The sequence below is a fragment of the Eutrigla gurnardus genome, assembly GCF_963514095.1.
Source record: "Eutrigla gurnardus genome assembly, chromosome: 11".
Taxonomy (NCBI): Eukaryota; Metazoa; Chordata; class Actinopteri; order Perciformes; family Triglidae; genus Eutrigla; species Eutrigla gurnardus.
The window spans coordinates 16792365-16818875 of NC_139925.1; the positions used below are offsets into that span (position 1 = coordinate 16792365).

General features: G+C 41.0%; 1 protein-coding gene across 5 annotated transcripts in view; it reads left to right on the forward strand.

The window, feature by feature from the left end:
* LOC311020475 (spectrin beta chain, non-erythrocytic 1) overlaps nt 1–26511 on the forward strand; it is a 103882-nt gene that overhangs the window by 37210 nt on the left and 40161 nt on the right. For 3 of the 5 annotated variants that reach the window (XM_084020505.1, XM_084020506.1, XM_084020509.1), the window contains exons 1-2: nt 4201–4432; nt 21573–21724. In XM_084020505.1, coding sequence (XP_083876631.1) covers nt 4216–4432; nt 21573–21724 — 369 coding nt within the window. In that variant the 5' untranslated portion in view covers nt 4201–4215. Of the gene's footprint in view, nt 1–4200; nt 4433–21572; nt 21725–26511 lie in introns of those variants that run through there. The other 2 variants (XM_084020507.1, XM_084020508.1) reach the window with 1 other exon arrangement.

Here is a 26511-nt window from a genome sequence, read left to right on the forward strand (position 1 = left end):
TCAATGGTGACTACTAAGCGTATTGAGACAAAAGTGGAAGCAGGGACCAAAGACAGTTTGAGATCAGATGTATTTAAACAAGTAAAAACACAGCTGGTCATTTTTTTTTTTTACAGCAGGCAGGAAAAAAACGCTCGTCACCAGACTCTCCTCCAACATGGCCACCGTCGGCCCTGTTGTTGTTGTTTGCTGGTGCTCTGACCTCACAGGAATGTCTTTGTGTGGTCAGGAGGGTGAGGCGGCGTGTCGGTGTGAAATTCACCACTGCAGCGACACAAGTTTGAACCCTGAACACTCCAGCATCGGCTCTGGACTTCACTTTCTTCTGACATCTTATCACAGAATCACTTCAGATAGTGGAATTAAGAATTAAAAAAAAAACAGGAGTTGTATCTTTTAACAGCAACAGTTTTGAAGAGTGAAGTCGCAGTGTTTGCCCGAGGTATCCACTGAGCACTGCGGTCTGCCTCTGCTCCGACTGGATGAATGGTGCGTTTGGTTCGTTGGCGGGGGCCGTCCTGAGGGGCCGAGCCACGAGGAAGCCAGATGACGGGAGGAAACGCGGCGTGACGCTCAGCATGCAGGCGAAGGACAGAACGTGTTGTCATGTACAGATTATCAACAGAACATAAAGAACAGCTCCGACTGTTTCTGCTGCAGAAATGGTTGGTCCATCTGTTGTCTGTTTGCTGTGAACTCTGACCTTTGACCTCTGCATCACAGTGTGTTTCTAATGCTGCTGATCTGAGAGCTGGATCTACTTCTCATTTTCTAACAAATCAGGATGCAGTTTAAATGTCAGGTGGTAGCCTCAGCCTGACCTCGAGTTTCCTCAAGTGCTGCTGTTGAGAAAACAGTTTTAAGATGTGAGATGTTTTGTTTACACATGTGATATCTTATTGATTCATCTTTTAAAACAGAAAATGACAACAAAAAACAAAAGTGTAGCCTGTGATCTGAAAGAAACACGTTTTACACTAAAATATTTCCTGCAGAAAATGAATCAACGTGAGCAAAAGTAAAAACAAGAACAAGTTCCACATGACGATATAAATATGAGGGGTTCTAAAAATATTGGGGTATATAAGTGTTTTACTGAAATATTCTGATGATATATTCTAAACTCAAGGTCCACTTGTTTGCTTTTCGTCTACCTTTCAACCATATCCCACAGCCTTCTTCAGCAAACAGAACTTTGCTCAGGTGTCAAGGATGGCTGACATCATAGACCAAACAACATGACTGAAGTTATGTATGCTCCTTAGGTCATGTGATTATACCCGAGGAACGTTTATCTACTGAAGAAGGCCAGGGGATGTGTTTGAAAGCCCTTTAAAAGCTAGTAAGTGGGCATTGAGTTTATAATTTATCCACCATGTGGGTCGCTGAGGACAGGATCTAGTTAATTTTTGATTTAAGAGTTTTCTCTGTGATCACTTTACTGTTTCTGACCTTTTAAATGTATGAACATTGACAAGAGCAAACAAGAACTATGTGTATAAAACATTGTAAAAATGTAAGTAACTCATAAACGGTTTGATCAAAGAATAAGTCCAACCAAAACGGTGTGATGCCAACTTTCGACACAAAGTCATCGAGCTTTGATACTCTGTGCTAAAATGATTATTTTTGATCTAGTATTGTCTGTGATTAATCTACTTCAGTACACTCGTTTGTGAGTACGAATGATACAAAATCTGGATTCGGTGTGCTTTTTTAAACAGAGGTCAAAGGTCATATTTGTTATTTAGAGGGTGGAGAAAAGCCTCAGTATCTCATCTCAAACATTTGAGGGAAAACCTTTGTAGAAGGAGCAACCTTTGAGCTCAACACCCCGACCTGCTTGTGGAGAAGATGAAGATTTAAACGACACAAATGTTGGAGAGTTGATCTGTCTTTTCTCCATCGCGAACCATTGAAGGATTTTGTCCTCTACATTTTTTTTATTTCCTGCAACCCTTAGTTATTTCAAGGTCACATGAATATTTGTTCCATGTATTGTCTTTGCGTAGTGACCTCTGAACTTGCACCTCCTTGTTTGTGTGTCCAGTGAGTTACACAGGAAGTCAAGTCGATTCTCCTCCACTCAAGTTTCTCTCTCGCTTCTTTCCTGCATCTCCACCTTCATCCCAAAGCCAAAAGTGTGTGTGTGTGTGTGTGTGTGTGTGTGTGTGTGTGTGTGTGTGTGTGTGTGTGTGTGTGTGTGTGTGTGTGTGTGTGTGTGTGTGTGTGTGTGTGTGTGTGTGTGTGTGTGTGTGTGTGTGTGTGTGTGTGTGTGTGTGTGTGTGTGTGTGTGTGTGTGTGTGTGTGTGTGTGTGTGTGTGTCAAACAGGAAGTGCTGGCAGGGCTCAGACAGGAAGAACATCTCCACAACAGCCTCTAATATTAGAGCTCAGATATTGTCAGGATGTTTGGACGTCTGCGTGTGAGCGATGAGCTCAAACACACACACACACACACACTCCACCCTGTTTCCTGTTCCTTGGTACGTCTCATCCTCTCTGGCACACACCGTTGTATTTATCTTCCTTATTGGCTGAACAAAGCTGTATAACAGTGATTTGAAGAAGCTCCATTTACACACATGTGCATCTAGAAGTTATTCATGTTTGTTTTATAAAACATCTGCATGCATTGATGAAGACAGGATTTGTCTTTTGACAGACCTGTGGACTGACATCACTTGCCGTTATGTGTTAAGGAATATTATATAATTTTGGACCTATAAGTAAAAGTAAAATTTGTCAAAAAGACAATATAGAGAATTGATAAAAAGATAGTAGACGTCATGCCTTTATTTGAGTGAATTAAAATAAAAGCAGATTTATATACATGTTGGTTTCTAGAAACTTTGTTTTTGGAGTTGTGCAGCAGTTTCCTGTCAAGTTCAAATTATTTTATTCCATAAGAAAGATGAATAAAGACATTTTAGCTACTTTTACAACATGCCTTGCATTGAAGCTGTACATTATTTCTGTATATTTATGGTAATGTGTCTACTTTTGCTTTAACTTGCTTTAAAGTAACGGGGAGAAAATATTTTTTTAAGTTAAATTCAGGAAAAAGTATAAAATCAAATGAATCAAAACATTACACTGGAATTATTTTTACTTTAATTTAATGCAACAGTTAGGGTTATTCTTATTCTAGTGATCAGCTTTTGCACAGGGTTAATATTTTGTCTTTCAGTCAAATTTAATTTTTAGTATGAACCGCAACACTCCTGCTCACTCTTGCTCTCTCTCTCTCTCTCTCTCTCTCTCTCTCTCTCTCTCTCTCTCTCTCTCTCTCTCTCACTTTCCCCTTCCTCCGCCCACTCTGCCCCCTTATGCTAATGAATAGATGACATCACCACCAAAAGCGAGGGCTGTGATTGGCTGCTGGGAGGAGTAGCTGCCCCTGCTGCCGGCCCCTCCCCCTTGACTCTCCCTCTGTCTAAAAGGTGTTTTCAGTGTCTGAGAGCCGCCGCCGCTGCTGCACGCAGGAGGACAGACCCATGCTTTCATTCTCCACCTCCCTCCATCTCTCCCTCTGCTTCCTGTGACTGCAGCGCTCTCTGTTCCACCTCCTCATTGTGCTCGTTCTCCAGCCGGCGGGTGTGTGTGTTTTGAAGGGAGGATGGGTGGATTTCTGAGAGAAGGGAAGGTGTGACATCTGAAGACATTGATAGATTGATGACTGGAGAGAAAACAGAAGCATGATGCTGCCACCCCGGTCGCCGCCACCGCGTGTCTGATGAGCCAGCGATTTTTCTGCTTCCACGCTGGTGAAATATTGAGCGAGGGAGAGGGACTCTGCAGTTGATCTCCTGTTTCGCTTGCCCTCCCATCACACAGTCCTGCTGTCTTGGAAGTGTTTATGAAGAAAAGAAGACTATTTCTTACTATCGCTGTTGAGCCAAATCTGGAATTACTTTCTCTACAATATAACAAGCTGTTGTGTGGTTAAATCTCAGGTTGTAGTATTACTTTATTCACTTAACAGCTTGTTTTTTCATATGGAAACTTGTTAAATCCTCTTTAAAACTTGAACTGGAAACTATAAGTGAAGCTTTTACATTTATCCTGTTTGAACTCAAGTGTCTTCACTTGAAGACAATTCACTTCAACTGGAAACTCTTTCATGCACTCGGAAAATCTTAAATTTCAGCGCTCCTCGATGCCTTTGTGAACTCGCCTCATCTAAATCTTTCATCGTCCATTCTGGATTTTTATCATGGAACTTCAGAGCGCCACCAGCAGTCTCCCCGGGCCTCTCTCCCCAACTTTGGACTATGCTGGCCCCTTGTCCCCGTCATCAGCTGGCCCCTCTCCCGGCCGGGGTATGAGCCCCAGCCTCAGCCCTGTCAGGGGGCTCAGCCCCAGCCCCGGATTCTCGGGCCAGGCTGCCTTCAACTACAACCAGCTGGAAGGGAGGTTTAAACAGCTTCAAGGTAAGATGGGAACTCAACTTGAAAATCTGTCCAAGAAGGAACATGTGAAAGAGAGAGTGGTTTTGTTGAGGGATGATTTAAGTAAAACTTTGAATGTTCACACTTAGCATTTATAGCTAGCATTTATTTACAGGTCATTTCCAGTCTTCAGGGGAGTGAAACAGTAGAAAGGGCTTGAATTCCTAAAAAAAAGACTTCAGGAGGTTCGGAGTCAACGAGACAGATGAGAAAAGTGGCAGCTTTTTAAAATGTTCCAGGAAGTAATCAATTAAATAAAAAAAATATAACTCCAGAGAAGAAACTTTTATGACAAAAATTAAAAGTTGAAGACAAACCGATGACAAGAAGCTTGAACACGCGTGTATCAAAAATCTGACAAACGGATGAAAGAAACTGGAATTTGTCGCTGCCTTTTTTTTAAATTCAGTTTTTTAATTCAAAAGCAGGAATGTGATTTTCGGAGGTTTTTTAATGTTAAATAATTGCACTGTAATGATGTACAGGATCGGCTCTGACCATATCCCAGCAAACTTTCAGTGTCGGAGCCCCACCCTGCCTCCCATTCACACAGTCATACTGATGTGATGATCAGCGGCACCAGGCTGCTAGGTATTTAGTGCCTTGCTGAAGGGCAGGGAGCTGTTAAAAGAGGACAGTCAGCTCTCACACCCAGATATTTTCAGATGGTTGTGATATGGCCAATGACCCTTCAGCCTGTAATATTTGTAGTCTGTTGTATAATCAGTCAGCAGGGTGTTGGCCAGAAATGTCAGAGTAGTTAATTTTACATATTTTTATTAATGGGGAATAATATATTATTAATTTCTGAACTGTGTTCCGCCTCCATTAAGAATTTGTCCACAGTGCATATTTCTAATTACTCAATAATCTGTTGAGTTTATTGGGAAAGTCCTAAAGGAATCCTAGACTCTTGATATTGAGAACACACAATCCAAGAGCAGGTTGAAGACTTCCAGTCATACTTGGACTAGAAACGTCAACAATATGGTAATCATACAGCTGAGGGATCAGTTACTTCTCACTGTTTATGCTAGCTAGTTTTTGGAATAAGTGAAGATGCACTCATTTACACGAGTGCTCATAATTTCTTTTTATGATCAATATGCACTGGACCTTGCACAAAATCTCCTTTTTACTTTCATTGTGTGCAAACAATTTCCTCATAAAATTCATAACTTGTAGTGTAAAGCACTCGGATAAAAGTATCTGAGCATTTTATTTCTCATCCCTTTCCGTCTGATATGGTCTTCCCAGAGTCTCTTTCAGCAACTTGAACTCGAGTGAAGTGCAGATTTTTTCCAGCAATGCAACTCTAAGTGGAAATGACTCTGGCTTGGCTAAGGAGGGCAAACACATACTATAGGCGAGTATGTATGTAATAGCCCATCGGGAGTCACTGACAGGATGTGCCAAAAGAGATGTCATTGTTTAAGTTAAATCTCTTTCACATTGCAAGGACACTCCTAATCCTTAGGAAACACATTTAAAATTGGTGCAAGTAGTGATGACGGTTGTTTGCTCTTTTGGCCAATAACCTTAAGAACAAGTGGGAACTATTTTACATCTCATACGCCAGTGGTTTTCCAAAACACCAAAACGGTTTTCCGTGAAAAAGCCCTTGAGTGTAAAATGATCGGCGGTCTGAATTTAGTCGAAGGCCAATGGAGCCAGTTTACAGATTGCCGCCTCATCGACATGCTGAGTACAGAAACCTTTGTTGTCGTCCATCGCGTCTAAAAGTAGCGTGCTGGCCTCACAGCCAGGTGGAGGTGGTAGCTGCACACTAAGAAGTGTTTGATTCATGAAAGACGATGTGGATTTGAGTCGATTTGTTTGGAGAAGAGATGATTCAGCGTGTCAAAGTGTTCCCTGAAGATCTTTCTGAGGGCCTCTGGTATTCTGAAAGGGGATCAACTTGTGTCTTTCAGCAGCCAATTTGCACCTCCGAGTCCTTCAGCTGAAAAGGATCTTTCTCAGACGCCACGTTGTCAGTTCTCATCATAGAAGTGCACGGTGTTATCGAAGGTCTTATCAACAAAGTTTTGCCTTTGCGTGTTTGGAGAAGGGCGGATTATTGAGCGTTATCTTTTAAGGATGATAAAGTTTTAGTGCTGAGTTGTGGGTGGATTTATTTGTTTTTGCCGCAGTAGTAAAAGCCAGACTTGATGAGGAACTGAAGAGGATCTTGACGTTTCTTTCTTTCTTCCTTCTACTCAACAAAGCACTTCGTCCATCAGTACAGTTTATCTAGTAGGTTCCAATCCCCCAAAATATGGCTTAATGTGCTCATTCCGGCACAATATATAACAACACACACAGGGACTTCACTCTATGCAGATTTGATTCTATTTACTCCACTATATCTTAACATAGCAAATAGTTGCTTGCTGTTAAATGAGTCCTCTGAAGGTCATAAAGAGAGTGGTGTTTATGAAACCCTGACAGTCCCTTGAAACTCCTCTTCTCACATTGGCAACCCTCTGACAGATAAATAGGTCTGGGAGTTGGTTTTATGAGGGCAGTTGTAACGCATAGAGAGGACATAAATTAATCTGTTGTCCCATGTGTGGTTCAGGTGGTTCAGAGCAGCACCTCGGATCCTAAAAGACCGTTGGTTTAATTCCCAGCGGGGCGATAAATATGGAAGCAGTGGGTGATTATTGCACTGCAAAGAGCTCCAGATGTGAGGAGGAGGAGACTGAAGGGAGCTGAGGAGCTGTGCTTCCTCCTCGTTAGGGATAGTATTGAGCGAACATCCCTCGTTAAAGTCGAGCAATTATGGAGGGAAACAAGTCATCAAATTGCCTTCCAAACTGACTCATGGGAGATTTTTATACGGAGTCTGTTAGATGCGGACTGATGATGAGGTAAATCACCCAAACACTACAGTGATGTTGGTTTGTGTCGTGAAAAACGCTAAAGGATGATTATCTCATTAGCTAGATGGATAGATGTTGTGATATTATTGGTTGAAATCGATTGGTACTAGCGTATGTAAACACATATATGATTAAATAGCTGAACAATATAACGGGGGCTGTAATCTAAAGGGGTTTAAAAGGCAATTTTTTATTTCATCTCAACTTTACGATGTAAGCAGAAATAGTTAGTTCATAGTTAGAAAGATAAATAGCAACAAAGGCAAATTCATGGAAGATGGATGAATGGTTGGCTATATGGATAAATAGATGGTGGATTTTTTAATGGATGATGGACACAAGGATATATCAGTTAATATATGGATAAATTGATAAGGAATGAGTAGATATAGGATGAATGAATTGCTTGAAAGATAAATTGATAAAGTAAATAGATGGATGACTAATAGATGGATGACTAATTGATGGATGAACAGATGGAAATATGGACTGAGGTCTACATGGCATGCATATTTAAGTGTATAGGCTTAGATCCTGCAGAATCAATAGTTTAAGGGCATGTGCATTAAAAAATATTTTGATGGAAGGGAAAACATGATTTTCTGTCTGTAAAAAACTAACCGCCTGCTTTTACAAACTTCACTGATGTAAACAAACATTGTACAGCAGCAGAATCATTCAAACCTCAGGTTCAGTTTGTGTCCTGTCAATCAATAGAAGCTTCCAATCCTTTGTTTTGAGAATTGGGCTGTGCAGGACTATACTTTGGTTTACATTTAATTATGCATTGTGATAGAAACTATTGTAAAACACTGAAGAATCATTAATTGATTGATGGTTAAAACATGCTAGCTTTCACATCACACACACACAGCTAACACACTGCCATGCTTAAACAACAATAACATCATCCCTCTCTGCTCCTCTGCCTCCATCATCCCCCTCTTTTCCTGTGTCCCGAGTCAGCCAATCAGCAGACATCTTGGTGGTTTGGGAGCCCCCGAGCTCTGCATGTGTGTCTGAGGTGGGGGTGAGGATTAACAGAGGGGAGGGAGTTTGACTAAAATGGTGCGGAAGGCAGGAAAATGTCCAAACCACATCCCTCCTCTTTTTTTTTGTCTGTCACTGTCCATCTCAACAGTGTTTATCCACTGCTTCATCCTTCGTCTTCTCCTCTTTCTTCTCCTCCTCCACCTCATCAATGTTTCATGAGCTTCTGCAGAGCGTCTGTCATTGGCCCGATCATCCCCCTCTCCCTCCCTCCTTCCATCCTCTTAGTGGAATTAAAAGGAAGCGTCAGCCACCGCGTCCTGATAAAAGTCACACAAAGGCGGGCTGAGAAACTCTTCACTCCTCCTCATAATCCATCCTCCATCCTTCATCATCAGTGTTAAGTCCTGTACAGGAGGCGTCTGTGACTCTCCACTCAGCAGCGTCTGACATGATCTGATGAGGTGCTCATCGCAGACATTTCAGAGCATTTCAGGTCTGATGTCTGTTTTTAAATGTAGTGAGCATTTACAGGACTATATTAGCTTTAAAAAAAAGTTATTTATTCATTTTAATATAGAACATACACACAAGCTATAGATATTTGTGAAAGGAGACATTTATTTTTTCTCAAACCATGTGCCTGAATATAGCTGAAGCCTCTCTTAGCCCCCCTCAGGGAAATGCCCAGTCTGCTTTGATTAGTCAGCGTTTCCGTTCTTCCTCATCTGCGCTGTCGCCGTCTCCACAATGCCATCCCAGCCAGGGAGTCATGGTGTCACCTAGAGGCATTTTTACCGGTGACTTTATAGCTGTGACATCACAACCTTACAGAAGTCCTGACAGCTCGTGTGCCATTCTGCTTTCAGCATTTCAATACTTTCACTGTATTTATATAACACCTAGACCTGCTTCATGATATAAAAAAGACATGGAAATCTGACTTCCTACAATATGGGACCTTTAACATGACCCCTTTATGGACTGACCACTGCCATTGATCCTTGTGTATTAGAGGCTCTTTCTAATATGACTTATGTATGTGTGCTTATTTGCTTGCTCGTTTGCCTCAAACTGCCTCTTGAAGTTCTGATAAAGTATTTTGAATTTAATTGAATGATAAAAAGGTATTAGACAGTAAACTTAACGTGTGCATTAAATGTCATTATCTTCTTTCAGCATTCATTTTCCCAAGTTTTAAGCCTCCAAATGTTTTCAATATTGCCATTAATTCCAGTTCAGTGCTGGTTTTCCAGAAATAATTCAGACCCTGGATGTTTAAGTGATACTGTGGTAATACCAGTCTAACTCGTCACATCATTCATGTCTCACTTTCTTGGATTTACCTTAATGAAATTCCTAGAACGTTTACAACATGGAACCGACTCCAACTTTCAACTGAGGTCGAGTGAGTAGTATCAATTACAGAGAGAGAGAGAGAGAGAGAGGTACAAAGAATAGTGTTGCTGTTGAGTGTTTGGGCCAAAGGTGACATGAGTAAGTGTTTGAGGAAGGAGCTGTGTCTTTTCAAAGTGTGTCACACTCTCTGTCTGAGGGAGGACAAGGTGTGTGTGTGTGTGTGGGTGTGTTATCACGTCGTCTTGTTCCACACGCAGATTTGCAGCATGAAAGGACTCTTTGATGGGAACGCTCGACTGAGCATGCTCCTAACAGCAGAGAGGGGGGCGGGGCACATTTTCAGGTTATCAGCTGCACCAGATGAACATTTATGTTTTAATAAAAAAAAGGAGAAGTGCACTCAAACCGCAAACCACTGCAATCATATCAGTGTACAACTCAAGTTTAACTGTTTTCAATCGCTTTCTCTCTGGTTTTGTTTAAACCACCGTAAAGCCACTAAATTCATACCTAAATATAACGACGATGATTATTGCGAAAATGCATTTTCAAAACTACAAAACCCTCTTTATTAGTTACTAAAATACTTAACTTAGTGTCTGCAAGTTGATTTATTTATTTGGTTGTCATGGAAACGAACTCAAAGCAGAGGCCGCTGAGTTGGTAGTGTTGCATTGGTTGATGCAGCTGGTTTCCACCTACTGAACTCTCACCACAACTCCAATCAGCCGGCGAGATTCTGCATTTAACAAGTTTAACCACAAGGCTTGTCTCTTCTTCCGCAGTTTTTTTACTACGCAGCGCTTAATTTCATATATACATCAATCTTATCATTTTTTTCAAGGAGTTTGGTGCTTCTTGTATTAATGCCGTCTGTGTCTTACCCAGATTTTTTATCTTTCATAAGATAAAAGACCAGGTGAAGCTGGTTTGCACCATCTTCCACTGGATGCTCAACAGCGTTCACAGTGTGGGAACTTTAATGAAGTTCATCCAATTAAAACTGGAGGAAAAACATGAATATGATCCTTTAAAAGGTTTTCTGCAAGAGGCGTGTTTTATAATGCGAAACATTTTGATAATTCTAACCAAAATTTTGATGAGCTTATACAATATTAAGCATGCATATTATACATGAATATTAATGCAGGAATGCATTATTGATGATTTCTTCATTCGACAGATCCTGACATGAAGCTGGGGATTAAGATGGTTTAGACTCTGTCAGCTGATAAATTGCTGGAGGGACGTTATTGGATAATGATGGCACCCTGATGCTTTTTCATTAGCATTACAGTGACACACACACACACACACACACACACACACACACACACACACACACACACACACACACACAGTGGGTTTCTTTTCTCAACGATGAGGAATTTCAGTCATCAGCAGTCACTGTGGTGAAGTTAACATGACCACTGTAATGAAGAAAAGTAGATTTATGTGGACGGCGTTTTGTTTCCTATTGGCTGACAGTGGAGCGCTTTGTGAAGCAGCAGTGACACTGGTGCTGAAAAGCCTGTTTGTTTGTTGACGGGTTGAGAAAAAAGCAGCATGAAGGGGAAAGGAAGGAGGAAGGCATGGAGTCTTTATTCAAATGTCAGAGTGTGAAGGGAGCAGCAGGCCACCAACACTCACACATACTCAAACGCACATTCAAAAACTCCAAAACTTCCCAGGACTCTTGAACGATAAATCGCAAAGAGCTAACTTGATAATGAGTGAAGTGGATTCAAATGGTTTGGCCTGAGCAGGTGTCACAATTTTGTGATTATGTTGTTGAAAATATGTGTGTGCAAAAGTGATTATACCTCTTTTGTTTACGACCTGCAGCAGGAATGTAAATGTGCAAAGCGCTGCGTTTCCTTGAAGGATGGGTTGCTGTATAACATGTCAGTGTAGCTGCTTGTTGGGCGTTTTCCTATCTTTTCCTCAAGGACATAAACAAGTACTGTGTGTGTGTGTGTGTGTGTGTGTGTCAAACTTCCACCAATATTAGCTCACGCTAATCCCCGTTCAAATAGTAAAACTAGGTTGAAATGGCTCCAAGTGATGTAACTGCAACCTGAGCAAATTCCATCCCGAGAGAAGGCGTCTTTTCTGAGGTTAAGTCAGGAACCTCATTGTTATAAGCACCAGGCAAAGTCCAGTATCCTTCTCTGGATCACGCCTTGGCTTGAGAAAACACACAACATTTTAATCCCAGCTTGAAATGAGATGAGCAAAAACACGAGACGAATGTGTCCGTGAGAAGAGGTCGATTCCTGAAAACGTGAAGCATCCTGTCGGTATTCTGCCCAGCGACATTAACTCAAGATAAATTTGAAGGGAAAAATCACGTTGCTAAGAGAAGGAACTTCATATTTCTTTTCTCTAATACTACTCATGAGTTACTGCTATGCAAATAAAAACTGCAAGTAAAACTTTTGATTCATCCTGTAACGACTTCTCTCCAAAGATTCTTTGGGGCCCAAATTCCACATGTTTTCCAGGTCTTGAATGAACTACAAAGACGTGGTCTCAGTGTAAACTTCATGATTAGATCAGCTCTGAAATAAGCACGATCAGCATTTAAGGGACCTGAAACACATTAATTGGATTAATTAACATCTAGTTTGGCACTGGAGACTTGAGACTGGACTTGGACTCAACTCAAATAAACACTAAAACAGTCGAGTCAACGGGACATATGGCTTCAGTCAGTTCAGCAGTCTGATAGTCAGTCAGTCAGTCAGTGTGTTCAGCAACTCTCAATAGTCCTCTGTTCCCCATTCTGGCTCACTTTCTCCACCGATGGGAATACACTGCAGTACTGTGTGTGTGTGTGTGTGTGTGTGTGTGTGTGTGTGTGTGTGTGTGTGTGTGTGTGTGTGTGTGTGTGTGTGTGTGTGTGTGTGTGTGTGTGTGTGTGTGTGTGTGTGTGTGTGTGTGTGTGTGAGATTCACCTCCATTCACTTCGACTCAGCTCTCATATTTCAGACAATAACGGAGGTCAGTGTGATTGGCTGAGCCCCCCGGCAAGCTCAGTATTGTGTCCTGTGATTGGTTGAAAGGATCTGCTGGTCTCCTGCTGTCTGACTGCAGGATGTTGAGAAACATTCTGTTTGATTTTCTGGGTTTAGTTCATTACTGACCATTCACAGCCTTTAAGCATCTTTTTACACACAATTCTGCAGATATGTCTTTACCCTAAACTAGTATTGTTGGCTTGAAACTGTTCATGCTAGAGAAGGAGGTCTGAATCCTGAATCCTCCCCAAAGCCATTGTTTCACAGATATTCTACAAAACAGGAAACCACCTGTTCTAAAAATGTAGATTATATATTTTAAAGCAAACCCTACATAGGTTCATTCAATTGTTTGGACTATAAAAAATCAGAAAACAGTCCAAAACATAACAATGATAAATGAATGATATAAAACAAAGAAATGTAGCAAATTCTTAAAATAATAAATGGCAACGACAAAGAGAGGAATAATACAATAAAATACAACACATTTTTACAATTGCAAACTTCAAGTGTTAGAATAACATAGTCCAGTTATGTTTTAGAGGACCCTTTTTATCATAAGTATGTATGGGAGTGTACAGCAAAGTTTTAAGGATCAAAGCAGAACTATGTTTAACTAAACTATTTGTGTCCACGAGCAAGAATAGAAAGTTAAAATAAAACAATATAAGACAAATTCCCCCACAAAATAAAAAAAGGTAATCAATGACATTTTCAATCAAGATGCAGGAAAGGGTTTTCTACATTTCTACATCTGTTTCTTTATATGATGTCACATCCTGCTGATGAGGATTAATCGTTAACAGTGAAGCGAATACTACAGCATTCGACTGATATGAAGTCAAACACACACAGTGTAAGGGTAATATTCGGCGGCCTCCCTGCTCCTCCTTTGGGAGATCAGGAATGCTAGAATCCTGGAATCGCAAAGCTGGAAGTGTGTATTTTGATAAGGTTATATGATCGTGTGTGTGTGTGTGTGTCTGTGTGTGTGCGTGTGTGTGTGTGTGTGTGTGTGTATGTGTATGCACGCGCATTTGGCCAATGTCATGCGATCTACCGTGAATGGCCCAGAACTGGGTTGGATTTGGAAACACACCACAGACATGAGTCGTAACAGAGCACACAGAGTGTGTGTGCGTGTATGTATGTATGTTTGTGTGTGTGTGTGTGTGTGTGTGTGTGTGTGTGTGTGTGTGTGTGTGTGTGTGTGTGTGTGTGTGTGTGTGTGTGTGTGTGTGTGTGTGTGTGTGTGTGTGTGTGTGTGTGTGACCCTCTGTTTGTAAATGGAAACAGATGTTTGATGTGTTCAGCTTGTCTGACACACACGAGACACACAAAGTCTACAGTTTGGCTCTCCTCCTCCTCTTCTCTCACTCTGACACTTTTTGTGTTATTCCGTGTCCCACCTCAAGATGAGGTCTCTACTGTGTTTGTTTGTCTTCGAATGCCGGTTCTGCTTTGGTCCCAGTTTGGATTGAGTTTTGCTGAAATGTTGCTCAAGCTCTCTTTTTAAAGTATTGTTTTCTCTCCTCACTCATTTTTTTTAACATCGATATACAAACCATCCAGGAAGTAGGCTTGTCATTTGACTCATGTTTTATTTAAAATGACAAACACAGCTGGAAACAGCTCTGATCAGCTGGAGATGATGAATGTTGATTTTGTAACTTGCAGAAAGGCAAAATGAAACTTGTCTCTTGTCTTGTTGCCTCTTCAAGTCAGACATTTGGGAGGGTGAGAAAGCACCGCCACCAAAGATCAGCACTCTCTTCTTCTGATCCTAGACACATTCACACCTGGGAGCTGCACTGTTTGGGGGTTAAAGGTAGAGCCTGACGATAAAGGATTTTGAAGGCTGATACCGATACAAATGTTTGTTGTTTTAAAAATCCCATATTCCGATATATATATATATTTTTTTTTATTCTGATATATATATATTGTTTTTTTTTATTTCAGAAACGCGCAACAAAACATTAACAGATTTTCCCTAACGTTAGTTATTTGTAGTTATTTATGAGTCTTCACTAAAATAATATGATAATGCAGTTTAAAAATAAACTTGTTTATTTTATCGTCACAACGGAACAGAGGAACATCAAAATATATTAAAGTTCCGATAAAATGTATAAAAATACAAACTTAAGATATAAAACTTTGAACAAAAACACAATAGCAACAACAAGCAAACACAAAGTTACAAGTATCAAAAGACTTGGTCAGCTTCATAAATATAACTTCGAACAAGACTGGAGACAAATTCTATAGGGGTGTTTCGTCCGTTTTTATTTTATTTTAAAAATATTAATTTACCGGCCATTATAAATGTGGATACCGATAGTTTGGAAAATGCCTAATATCGGCCCATAATATCGGCCCGCCGATATATCGGTCGGGCTCTAGTTAAAGGCCTTGCTCAAGGGCAGTCCGGCAACTTCTTTAACCTTTTCTGTCACTACTGATCCCGGTACTGTATGAGGAAAGTGCTACAATTATGTTGTTTAGTGGAAGCTGGTAGTATCATCACTAAAGCTAGCGATAAAAACACTGAAGTTAAATTTCTTACACTCCAAAATAAAAGCACTTCCTGTTAATACTGTCCCTAGTCATACTGATTTATTATCATGAGCAGGCTTCTCATATGTTCACCTATTTACTGTATATAATATAAATGGTACGTGTTGAAAATGTATCTCGCAAATAATTTAAATCACATTATTTAATTACTTTGAAACAAAACAATTTGCAAGAAATTAAGAAAAAAAGCTAATCCCAGATCTGTGTGACTCATCATGTGACAGCTGTGGCCTTCTGTCCACATTTCTCTAGTAACTGTCCTTCACCTCCTCCAGCTGGTTTTAAACTACCATGCTGTACCTGTAAAACATATTTTACTGTCTGTCTTTCTTTCTTCTGACTCTTACCAAAAATACTTTTCTTTTCAGTTTCTCGCCTTCTCGTCCTCCTTAGTCTTTCTTTCCACCCCCTCCTCATTTTCTCGTATCTAATCTCCACCTCTGAGGTTTAAAGTAGGCGTGTGTATGCGTGCGCGTGCGTGTGCGTGTGTGTGTGTGTGTGTGTGTGTGTGTGTGTGTGTGCGCGCACGCGCCTGCTTGTCTGTGTAAGTGAACACCTACACACAATAATGACGAATGCTTAGTCATTTTTGGATGAGGGAGCGAACATTAAAAGCATAACTAACTGTTCAGACATTTCCCCCAAAATCCCCCACCTACGCACACACACACACACAAATGTAGAGGCTGTGTAGTTGTCAATCTGTGCTGGATGATAACAACTTAAAGATTTATTCCTGGACTCAATCACATGAATACACACACTCTGTCTGGAGTGTGTGTGTGTGTGTGTGTGTGTGTGTGTGTGTGTGTGTGTGTGTGTGTGTGTGTGTGTGTGTGTGTGTGTGTGTGTGTGTGTGTGTGTGTGTGTGTGTGTGTGTGTGTGTGTGTGTGTGTGTGTGTGTGTGTGTGTGTGTGTGTGTGTGTGTGTGTGTGTCTTCTGTCATCACCCAGGAGAACACAGCTGTGGCCTGATACGTGTGTGTCTGTGTTTGATATACATCATTTTAAAGGTCCCATATTATGAAAAACAGGTTTTCTCTGGTCTCTACATCTATAAACTGGTCCTCCCTAAGCCTGTCAACTCCCAGAATGAGGAAAACAAGCGACTCCTGCATGGTCTCTGCAGCCCACCCACTGGTACAACGGTGCTCAGACGGGCTGTTCAGATTCAGCTCCAGTTATTACGTAACAAAGGGAGTCATTTGCATAGGCCAAACTCCTCTGTGCAATGATAGGAGATATCCGAGAGGGGGCGTTCATCACCGAGGTGAAGTTCGGTATGTCCTGCGGTGAGACAGCAGTGAGATAGCGGTGTTTCACAATGACGTCGCTCAGAGCTAAACACGCAAATTGCTCTGTTGTTGGTTGTACAAATCAACATAAGTGCTTATGTTCTGTCCCAGCTACAGAAGAACAGAAGAGACAGTGGTTGTGTTTCATTTTTAATCTATCTTTTAATCTGTCCCAACCACACGGGACCCAGCAACTTCACCTGAGCCACATAAGCGAGACATAGCGATACATCCACGTAAACATTGGCGCATGCTGCCGCTAGCGTAAACGGCATCGTCTCCGTGGCTCTCCAAGTAGGCGATGACAGACGGAGCTCATTAGCATTTAAAGGTGCAGACACAGAAACAGTCTGTTCTCAGCAGAGCTCATCTGAGCAACTTTTAGACAGCTGAAATTCAGGACCATGGATGGGTTGTTGGACCTCTGACAGCTGTGTGGAATTGATGAAGATCAATAGGGGACCTTTAAGTGAGCGCTTCCCTTTCTGCCCTGATTTGAACCTGTCAGGCAGAAGTCCCGCCTCTTGTCCGTTAGACGGTCAGGCTGTCTCCACTGATGACCCTGACCCCTGACCTTAACCCAATCCATCAATGAGAGAAGCTGATTGCTGGAGGCGGTTTGGTTTGTACACAGCTGGGGAGGAGCACTGCCTGAAGGCTTAGTTCAGGACAGACATAGAAATCTGTTTGCGAGTTGAAAATCGTTCTGCACTTCAGTCTGAGTCAAATGCTTGTTCCCTCTTTTCTTTTATTATCTGAAGTGACAGAAAAGCTTCCTACTGTCTTCTTTCCTTGTGTGTTCTTCCTTTTCCTTTCTGCTCATATTTTTTCCTTCCCTTTCTTGCGATTCTTTTCCTTCCTTGTTCCTTCTTCATTTCCTTTGCTTCCCTTTCTTTTTTAATTCCCTCTCTTTCTTTTCTTTTTTGTTCTTTAATTTAATTTTTTACTGTTACTTCCTTTCTTTGTTCTTTCCATTTCTCTTCTCACTCAGTGTTTTCTTTTCTCCCATCGTTCTCGTACTTTGCAAAGCTGTGATGAAAAATGTGTATTTTAAAAATGATTTTGTGTTCATGAATTTAAGTATAATGTTGGTGAGGTGCCAGCAGTAACAAGCAGGCATGTTCTTATTTCTCTTTGCTGCTCAGAATGTGTTTGTATTAGTGCGTCTGTGTGTGCATGGAAATGGAGAAGGACAAGTGTGTGTTTGTTTGCAACTCTCTACGAACTAGGTTTGTGAATTCTTGTCATATCAGGACCTTGACTTCCCATGATGCGTTAACAACTGTTCTCTGTTGATGTGATTAAGGAGAGTGACACAATCACATGGAGATACGGGGAATGATGCATCTCACATGATGTTCAGGCCGTGCATTCCTCTGTGTTTGTGTGTTTTAAAGTAGGCAGAGACATTGATTTCTTTTGGGGATTTTTTTGTCCCAATGGAAACGAGCGAGGCCACGCCCCTGTCTGGCCTGCGTGTGTGGGTGTGTGTGTTCGTTTATTTCCTCAGGCTCAGGCTAAGGTCACCATCCCCCAAAGTATGTGTGTGTGTGTGTGTGTGTGTGTGCGTGTGTGTGTGTGTGTGTGTGTGTGGCCGCATGTGTAATGGACCCACAGAGACACAATCCATCAATACATCCCTGTCTTTTCTCCCTCTAATGAAACACACACACACACACACACACACACACACACACACACACACACACACACACACACACACACACACACACACACACACACACTCTGCTGTGAGTTGTGGATTCAGCAGTATCTGTAAAGCTAGAAAAGGTAATTGAAGCCAGTGACATTGAGTTTTGCTTAGCTGTGTGTGTGTGTGTGTGTGTGTGTGTGTGTGTGTGTGTGTGTGTGTGTGTGTGTGTGTGTGTGTGTGTGTGTGTGTGTGTGTGTGTGTGTGTGTGTGTGTGTGTGTGTGTGTGTGTGTGTGTGTGTGTGTGTGTGTGTGTGTGTGTGTATTTTAGCATTAGCAGGTGAAACCACTTTAGATTAAACTGTTCAAAAAGGACCCTTAAAGGCGTTTTGCTTATGAATATGAATAGATCTATTTAAATTAGATATTTAATTCGTACAAAATAAACCTGGAAGGAATACGCCTTGGTAGTGAAAGATCTTTCAAAATGTGGAAACGAATGGCTTTTAATTATAACTTCTCTTATGTTACTACCCCCCCTACAAAATGTAATACCATCTACAAATGGGTGTAGTCCTAGTTTTTGTGTGTCTATATTTGAGTGTAAACACATTTCTTGTTGGGATGAGCATCTGATTCAGATTTCATTTCCAAATGTAATTTTTACCACCTAGAAAAAAATGTGGATTATTTGACAAAATTATAATATTAACGAGCTAAATCTTTCCAGAAACATTTCAGCTCTCCTCACCTTTCAAATGCACTAATCTCACTCACATAGGTGTTGGTTGGACAACTTCAACAAAACTGAACGCGTATATTTACCAGAATAATTCATAAAATTTGCCACCAACAAGGTTAAGATTTGTTTAGGTTTAGCCAAGTTAAACTAGGGCTGTCGCCGAGACCAGCTACGTCAAGTCCCGGAAGAGGCAGAGCTCCTAATAGAGCTGTGAAATCAGTGTTTTAATGATAAATTAGACATGGCTCAACAGTCCAGACAAAGCAAAACACTACCCATTCAATACTCCTTTCATGATGTTTATACTGTTGTTCATGATGACAGACTATTGTGCAATTTAAATTTATTTTGCTCTGGAAATAACGTCAGGCAGTCAGCAGAGGTCTTATAATAGTGTAAATCTGCCTAAATGCTTTTTTCTGGTGAGGACTAACTCGCTGTTTACAAGTCACTTCTGTCTGCGTTAACTGAGCAGTGACACAGCAACAAGCTCCCACTTATTGTCACTTTGTGTTTTGCTGATTGTACCTTTTACAAGTCTGACAATGTGACATGTTCACATTCCTGCTTTGGATATATCATTTCCATTTTGTTTTCAGTTGTAACTTTGAATAAGCATTGGGATAATGCAGCCCAGCGTTAGTTGACCTCGGAGGGTTAAAGCGTCTTCATTTGGACCAAATCAGTATTTCTCCAGGATTCGACTGCAGCCAGGAAGAACATCATTCTGAATCTTTGGCCGGTGTCATGTGTTGATTGGCATGTAAGGCGTCCATGTTGCTTCTCTCTGTGGACAACTATCCGATGATAGATGCTGTGACGTCGTGTCCACACATGTTACTATCAGCTCCGGTTTGATATGAGAAAGTTTGTGCTCAGTGATAAAGCTGCCGAATGCCAGGGAACACTGAAGCTATTGTCCTGCTGGAAGCTAACACACACTATCTGAAGGTCATGGATTTGTATGAATGTTTGTCTGCATGTATAAAACAGTCAGGGGCTCTTATCACTCGTGTGTGTGTGTGTGTGTGTGTGTGTGTGTGTGTGTGTGTGTGTGTGTGTGTGTGTGTGTGTGTGTGTGTGTGTGTGTGTGTGTGTGTGTGTGTGTGTGTGTGTGTGTGTGTGTGTGTGTGCGCGTGTGTGTGTGTGCGTGTGTGTGTCCACTTTCCTTCCAGAGGTCGGATGGAGTTCATTCATGTCTCATTTTCAGTTCACTGACAGCATGACTAATAACTCACAGGCACATTGTACAATTCATGCTATTGAATCATATTGTAAGATTCATGTTAATGTTGCTTTCATGCCTTGCGAGAGTCTCATACAACGAGGAAAGCCTGGTTTGATGAACTTTGATGTGTTTGCCTCGGCAATACGGAATTGCTAGAAAGCATGGACACCTCATGTCAGCTATAAGTCATAATGTGAGTTAATTAAACCCTCATTGAATAGATATGGTGCCTTATTAACCCACTATATTATCTTTAACTCACACACGTTCATCTTTGCAGCTGTCTTGAGTTGTTTGATGATGTAGATTTTTTGAAAAGCGACGTTTCTTTTCTTCTTGTTTCTGCATGCCTTCCATCTCGAATGATGTGAATATGAGCACATAAACATAATCTGTCACAAGATGCCTTTGTGTGTTATAATAAGGTCATCAGCTGGTTAAGACCTAAAATGTTGTGTTATCATCAGAGGATGACATGACCTGTCCATGTTAAATACAGTGTCTTTGTCAAAATGACAAATCCAGTGTTTCTGCCAATTCATTCAGGCATTCACAACGTTGCTGGATATCTTTTATATAAAATTGATCCCAATGAGGTAGGTAAAAGGTGTGTGTGTGTGTGTGTGTGTGTGTGTGTGTGTGTGTGTGTGTGTGTGTGTTGTGTGTTGTGTGTGTGTGTGTGTGTGTGTGTGATTTTCTTGGCTGAAATCTGGCTCAGTTGAACGGTCAAAGGAGGAAATTGCACAAGAAGGAGAGGGCGTGACGCACACACGCACACACACACGCACACACACACTTAGTTTTGGCAACTATGTGTGTGCCTGTGGGATATAAACTAAGTTGGGTTGTAGACAGCAGGTGTCTGTTGTCAGACTGTAGTGTGTGTGTGTGTGTGTGTGTGTGTGAGAGAAATATTTACAGCAGTGATTTAGATTTAGTCTGCTTTGTCAGACACAGGAAACCTCTCCCACACACACAAACACACACCAGCTTTTCAGGAACAATGAGCCCACGGGATGCTGAGAGCATGCACACACACACGCATACGCACACACACACACACACACGCACATACACACACACTCGGAGGAAACACGTACACATCCAAACACACCTGCAGGACTCAAACCTGCTGTTCTGATTGTCAGAAACTTTTAGAAACAAGAATGTGACAAAATAATCCAAAATAACTTGACGTACAATTCCTAGCTTTAAGCATTCCAGAGCATTCCATTTCCTCTCACACTCCTCCCTGGTGGTCTGAGTTCTGCCTAAGTTCTCATCATGTTCTCCAACATTTTGTTCTAGCTTTGATTACTTTTACCACTGACCACTGATCTCTCTCTCTCCGTCTGCCTGTGTCTCTCGTCCAGATGAACGTGAGGCGGTGCAGAAAAAGACTTTCACCAAATGGGTGAACTCGCACCTGTCCAGAGTTTCCTGCCGGATCACCGACCTGTACATGGACCTGAGGGACGGACGCATGCTCATCAAACTGCTGGAGGTCCTGTCAGGAGAGAAACTGGTGGGTTTCATCACTTGTACTTTTATTTTGAAAGGGTGAGTAGAAGGGGGGAGAAGTGTCCACAGTGGGCCGACCAGAGAAGCTGAGCTAAGGTTCCAGCTGAGCAGCATGTTACAGTTAAAGGAACATTTTAGTGAATCCTCTTGTTCTTCAGATAAGTAAGCCAATTTTGTCTTGAGGGCCCATATTTTAATGAAATCGAGGCACAATGTTACACACGCCTGTGCCACATTACACGTTTGTTCCGCCTTCTCATTCAAACAGCTGTTGGCCGTCCCAACTCTCCCACCCTTCTTATCTGGTTGTTTGAACACCAACTTTTATGACTCTTAAAATCATTAACCAAGAATGACCACTCTGTCCATCTGTTCAGCTTGTAGCAGTTCATTTATTTGTCTCTGCTTTGTGACACCTTCAAAAACACCCTAGTCATTTCATTCATTTGTGGTGGATCAAACTTAGTTATGATATAGCGTACGACTCTAGCAAGCAAGCTTCAATAAACCTGGGCCTACTTACATTACTTTTACTTTAGAAATATAAGTACATTTAAATAGCACAGGTAAAAACATAAGTAATTTAAGTTTAAGTAACAATAGTATCAATATATCAACATTTATGACAATGCCATTGTCATATAACATCATATAACTTCAGTTGCGTATATAAAACATTTGGAAAATGGCAATTTAAAAGTTTTTCTGCTAAATTTAAAAGCATCCCTCCAAACTACCACATAAAGACACATTGAGACTGAGGAACACTACGGCCAAACGTGAGACCACTGGAGAGCACAGCAGCAACAGCAATTCTGGCAAACCCGTCTCTTACGAAATTACATTCCCACACAAAGAAAACTGAAACGTAACTCATGACAAAAGAGACCTGACTCCGTCTCTAATTTGTGCTTGTAAAGTTTTATAAAGCTGTGATTATCCTCGAGGTCATTTTATACAGTGACGTTGAGTTTAAAAAAAGGGTTTGACTATGTGAAATGTGAAATACTGGGAGGTGACATCATCACACATTTAGAACAGGCACAAAAACATTACACTGCATGGAAATGACTGCATTAACCCCAAACTGCATGTGATCAGCATAAAGTGTGCATGTCTGTATAAAAGGAAGATAGAACCCAGTGTTATTCAGCCCCCTACCCGACCAGCTAGCATGGCTGGTACCAATTCATGCCTTTGGTCGTCTAGTTTCATGATGCCAATATCTTCACCCTAGCTTCATAGGACTGCTGCAGCCTCTTAAAGACGGTAATGCTGGCTGGGATTGCCAGGTTAATACATGAAACAAGGGGAATGTCATATTACCATCATGTTTTCCACATGGTTTTCCATCGTTCTCTTTAAATCACCTCATCTTGTTACCCCCTCTGCTTCTGCAGCGCTTTAATAGCACTAATGGGGGAATTAGTTCCTCCAGCTGTTTATCTCCTCACTGAACTCATTCACACAAGTCACGGATGGAAACAAACGTTCATGTTTTATTTTGCCAATTTAACGGTTGAAATGTGCACTACATTTGAATTGACACCCAATTTGTGTAAATAAGAATTTTAAATTAGAAGCAGCCTCCTTGAGTATGACCCGGAGTAAACAATAGGCAGCAGTATTCTGTATTTTATTTCCATTTAGCGCATTTAGCAGAAGCTTTTGTCCAAAGCAACTTACAATAAGTACATTTGTCAAAAGAAAGAAACCACAACATATCATTGCCGATAAAGTAACAGCTAAAAAATAGAAACAAGTGTTAGACTTTTTATCTAATAAATGATGACGCTAATAAGAAAATCAAGAAGGGGACAAATACATATATAATTAATCAGGGGTTGCCTGCCTTCCTCCATCATTATTCATGGTTTGTGCAGCGGATGATAAACACGTTCATTCATATTCATTACCTTCATGTTTACTTCCTGTTTTGTGGTTTTAATAACTGGATTCGTCTGAGATTGAATTAAAAACTGTCTGATGGTTGAGATTCAGCAGGAACAGATTCACAGTAGTTGAATTAACTTTACCACTCATGCTGTTTTGTGTTTTGGTCCCATTTTTCTACTAACTGGCCTGGCTAAGACGGGAATGTTGATTGAATCAACCAAACGGAATATCTAAAAAGCTTAACTGTTATTGGACAAAAGCTTTGAGCACAGGAAGGAACGAGTTTCATTTTATTCATTGCATGAATAAGACGGAAACATTTGTTTTTTAGTTTTTTCTGACTGACTGACATCCATGCAGAGATACAGTTACTGCCAGTCTGCTGTCACCATGGCAATGAGAAAACATTACTGTTGAACTGGCTGAGCTCTGTCTTTCCTATCCGTCTTCCTACCCGGGTGTCTTCAGCTCTTTAAAAGAACCGAAACCTTTCGGATTCTTGTGGATCGTACTGCAGGAGGTTGTTCAATCCTTTCTTTGTGGAGTTTCAGTCACACACTGCATTCGCAGCAGCTAGGGAGCTTATCGTTCAATTTTTCCTTTCTTTCTTACTTTCTTTACTTCCATATATATATATACACACACACTGCTGGGAAGGACTGAACAATGAGATATAAGAAATAAGCCAGGTCATATCATCTCCACGGGCTTTCCATCATCCGTCCAGGATCATGATCACATTAGATTTTACTGTATCGATGAAGAAATTTCTTCAAAAGTCTTAAATATAACTTGGCGAACTCTGCAGAAACCCTGTCCTAATGTATCCTCCTCACACACACACACACACACACACATAGTTTTCCCTTTTGTTTTTCTTGCTTTCTAACTCAAAAGCATTTAGACTCCCTCAGACTGTCCCAATTTCACCCCCTGCCTTGTGACTTCCAGCGCTACGGGCCAAACTTCCCTCTCCTTCTTTTGCTCTTTTTTCTTCTTCTTGGCCATCTCTCTCTCTCTCTCTCTCTCTCTCTCTCTCCCCTCTCTCTCTCTCTGATCTCCACTGTCATCCGGCCTTTTCACAACCTGTCAAACACACAGAGACAGAAAACAGCTTCACAGTCAACCAGGAATGTGCTCCATTTTCTGATCTGATTTCACATTTACGTTATACTTAAGTTATGCTGCTCTATTCTTGCAGTTTTGTATGGTTGTGTTTTTGTGAGGGCAGAGAGACAGAAAATCTGTGACCTTTCAGTTGCTTGCGGAGGAGGAAGTGAGGAGAGGGAAAATGACAGGGACAGGGATGATGTGTGGAACTGGAGACAAAAAGAGGGAAAAGGACACTGAAATAAAATGACCCAGAGAAGCGGTGTGTTGGTGAAGCGGTGAGCGAGATGGATGGAGGGGACAACAGTTGGAGACAGTGTGGGGGGTGTTAGAGTTGTGAAAGGAGTCATTGAGTAACTTTGAGGGTTTACATGGAGCCAAAACGCCTCCAGGAACAGCAGAAGAATCTGAGAGTGAGTGGCTGTTTCCACACAGCAGAGGCAAGATTTAAAGGATCATTCCAAGGTTTCATATCATGTTTTTATTGGTTATGATAGCATTGTGCTCACAAAGTTAATTGATAACATCTGGGAACGGACATCTTTTGTGGATATCCTGGTTGTCTTTAGTGCATGCAAGACAGGAGGACAACGCTGCATTTTATTCTAGATTTTCCTAATCTAACAAATCTTATTGTTTCATTTAAAAAAAAAAAAGACTTGGTAATTTCCTTAACAGCTGGGAACAGTAGGTCAGTCGGGTACTGTCACATCAAATCACTGTTAACAAACTGTTCCTACGGTAACAAAACTACTAAAAGCCCCCTACAACTGTTACAGCTTATATATCGTTTGATTATTGTCACTGATGTGTTAATGTGTAAGCTCCGTTTTACTGTTGTAGTTGGCTGAGGTGGAGCTTTTTAACTACTTACAATACAGTTGGGTACTATCACAGTTTGCATGTAAAATCTCAATTTGTAAAGTAATATAAACGGAAATAAACAGAAACAAATAGAGTACAAAGTACACTAACGACTGAATGTTGAAGTATAAAGTTGCATAAATAAAAGTACATGAAATTTGTACACAAGTTCAGTTCTTCAGTAAAAAAGTTACATTCCACCACATTTGTTCTTCTTAGCAAACAAACTGAATTAGTGCATTTGTTATGGACTATTTTTAGGGGAGGATTATTCCGTATTTGGCGCTCTATGTGGGCGAGGGACAAAATAAACTAGTGTGTGTTCACGGTAATGAAAGAACGTGTCAGCCAGTGTAACAGTGAGGCTTATTGATGTGTTTTTATAGTTTTTGGACAACAATGGAGATCTGTGGCCCAGAGGAAGCAAATATGTCGGCCTTTGAAACGAATATAATACTTGAGAGTAAGATTTGTTAGAAAAATATAAAATGTCACCAATCTTTCACTGCCAGAGCCAACCCAATGTGAAAATTAAGAATGAAAGAATTGTTAGAATCCAATTTTAATAAAGGTTTGTAAAAAGGAGGCACTGCAAGCAGTCACATCTACTTCATATGGCCCAACACGATATATAAACCGCTAAAAGCACCAAACTGTTGATGGAGTTGAAACAACTTTTGTTTGCTTTTATGAAATAACGTGCTGATCAAAATATGTCTGGTTCCGGTCCAGAGCTTGAATCTCTGAGTTTGTCTTTGTGTGTCCGTGTGAGGAAAAGCAAAGTCAGCAGTGTTATCTTTGGCCGGCGTCCTGGTTGTAGTTTGGATGGTCAGTGTTGGACGGAGGACATGTGGCGTGGACGGCCTGCAGGATGGAACATAGCTGCTCTGACAGTTCAGACGTTTATTTTATTGTAGTTAT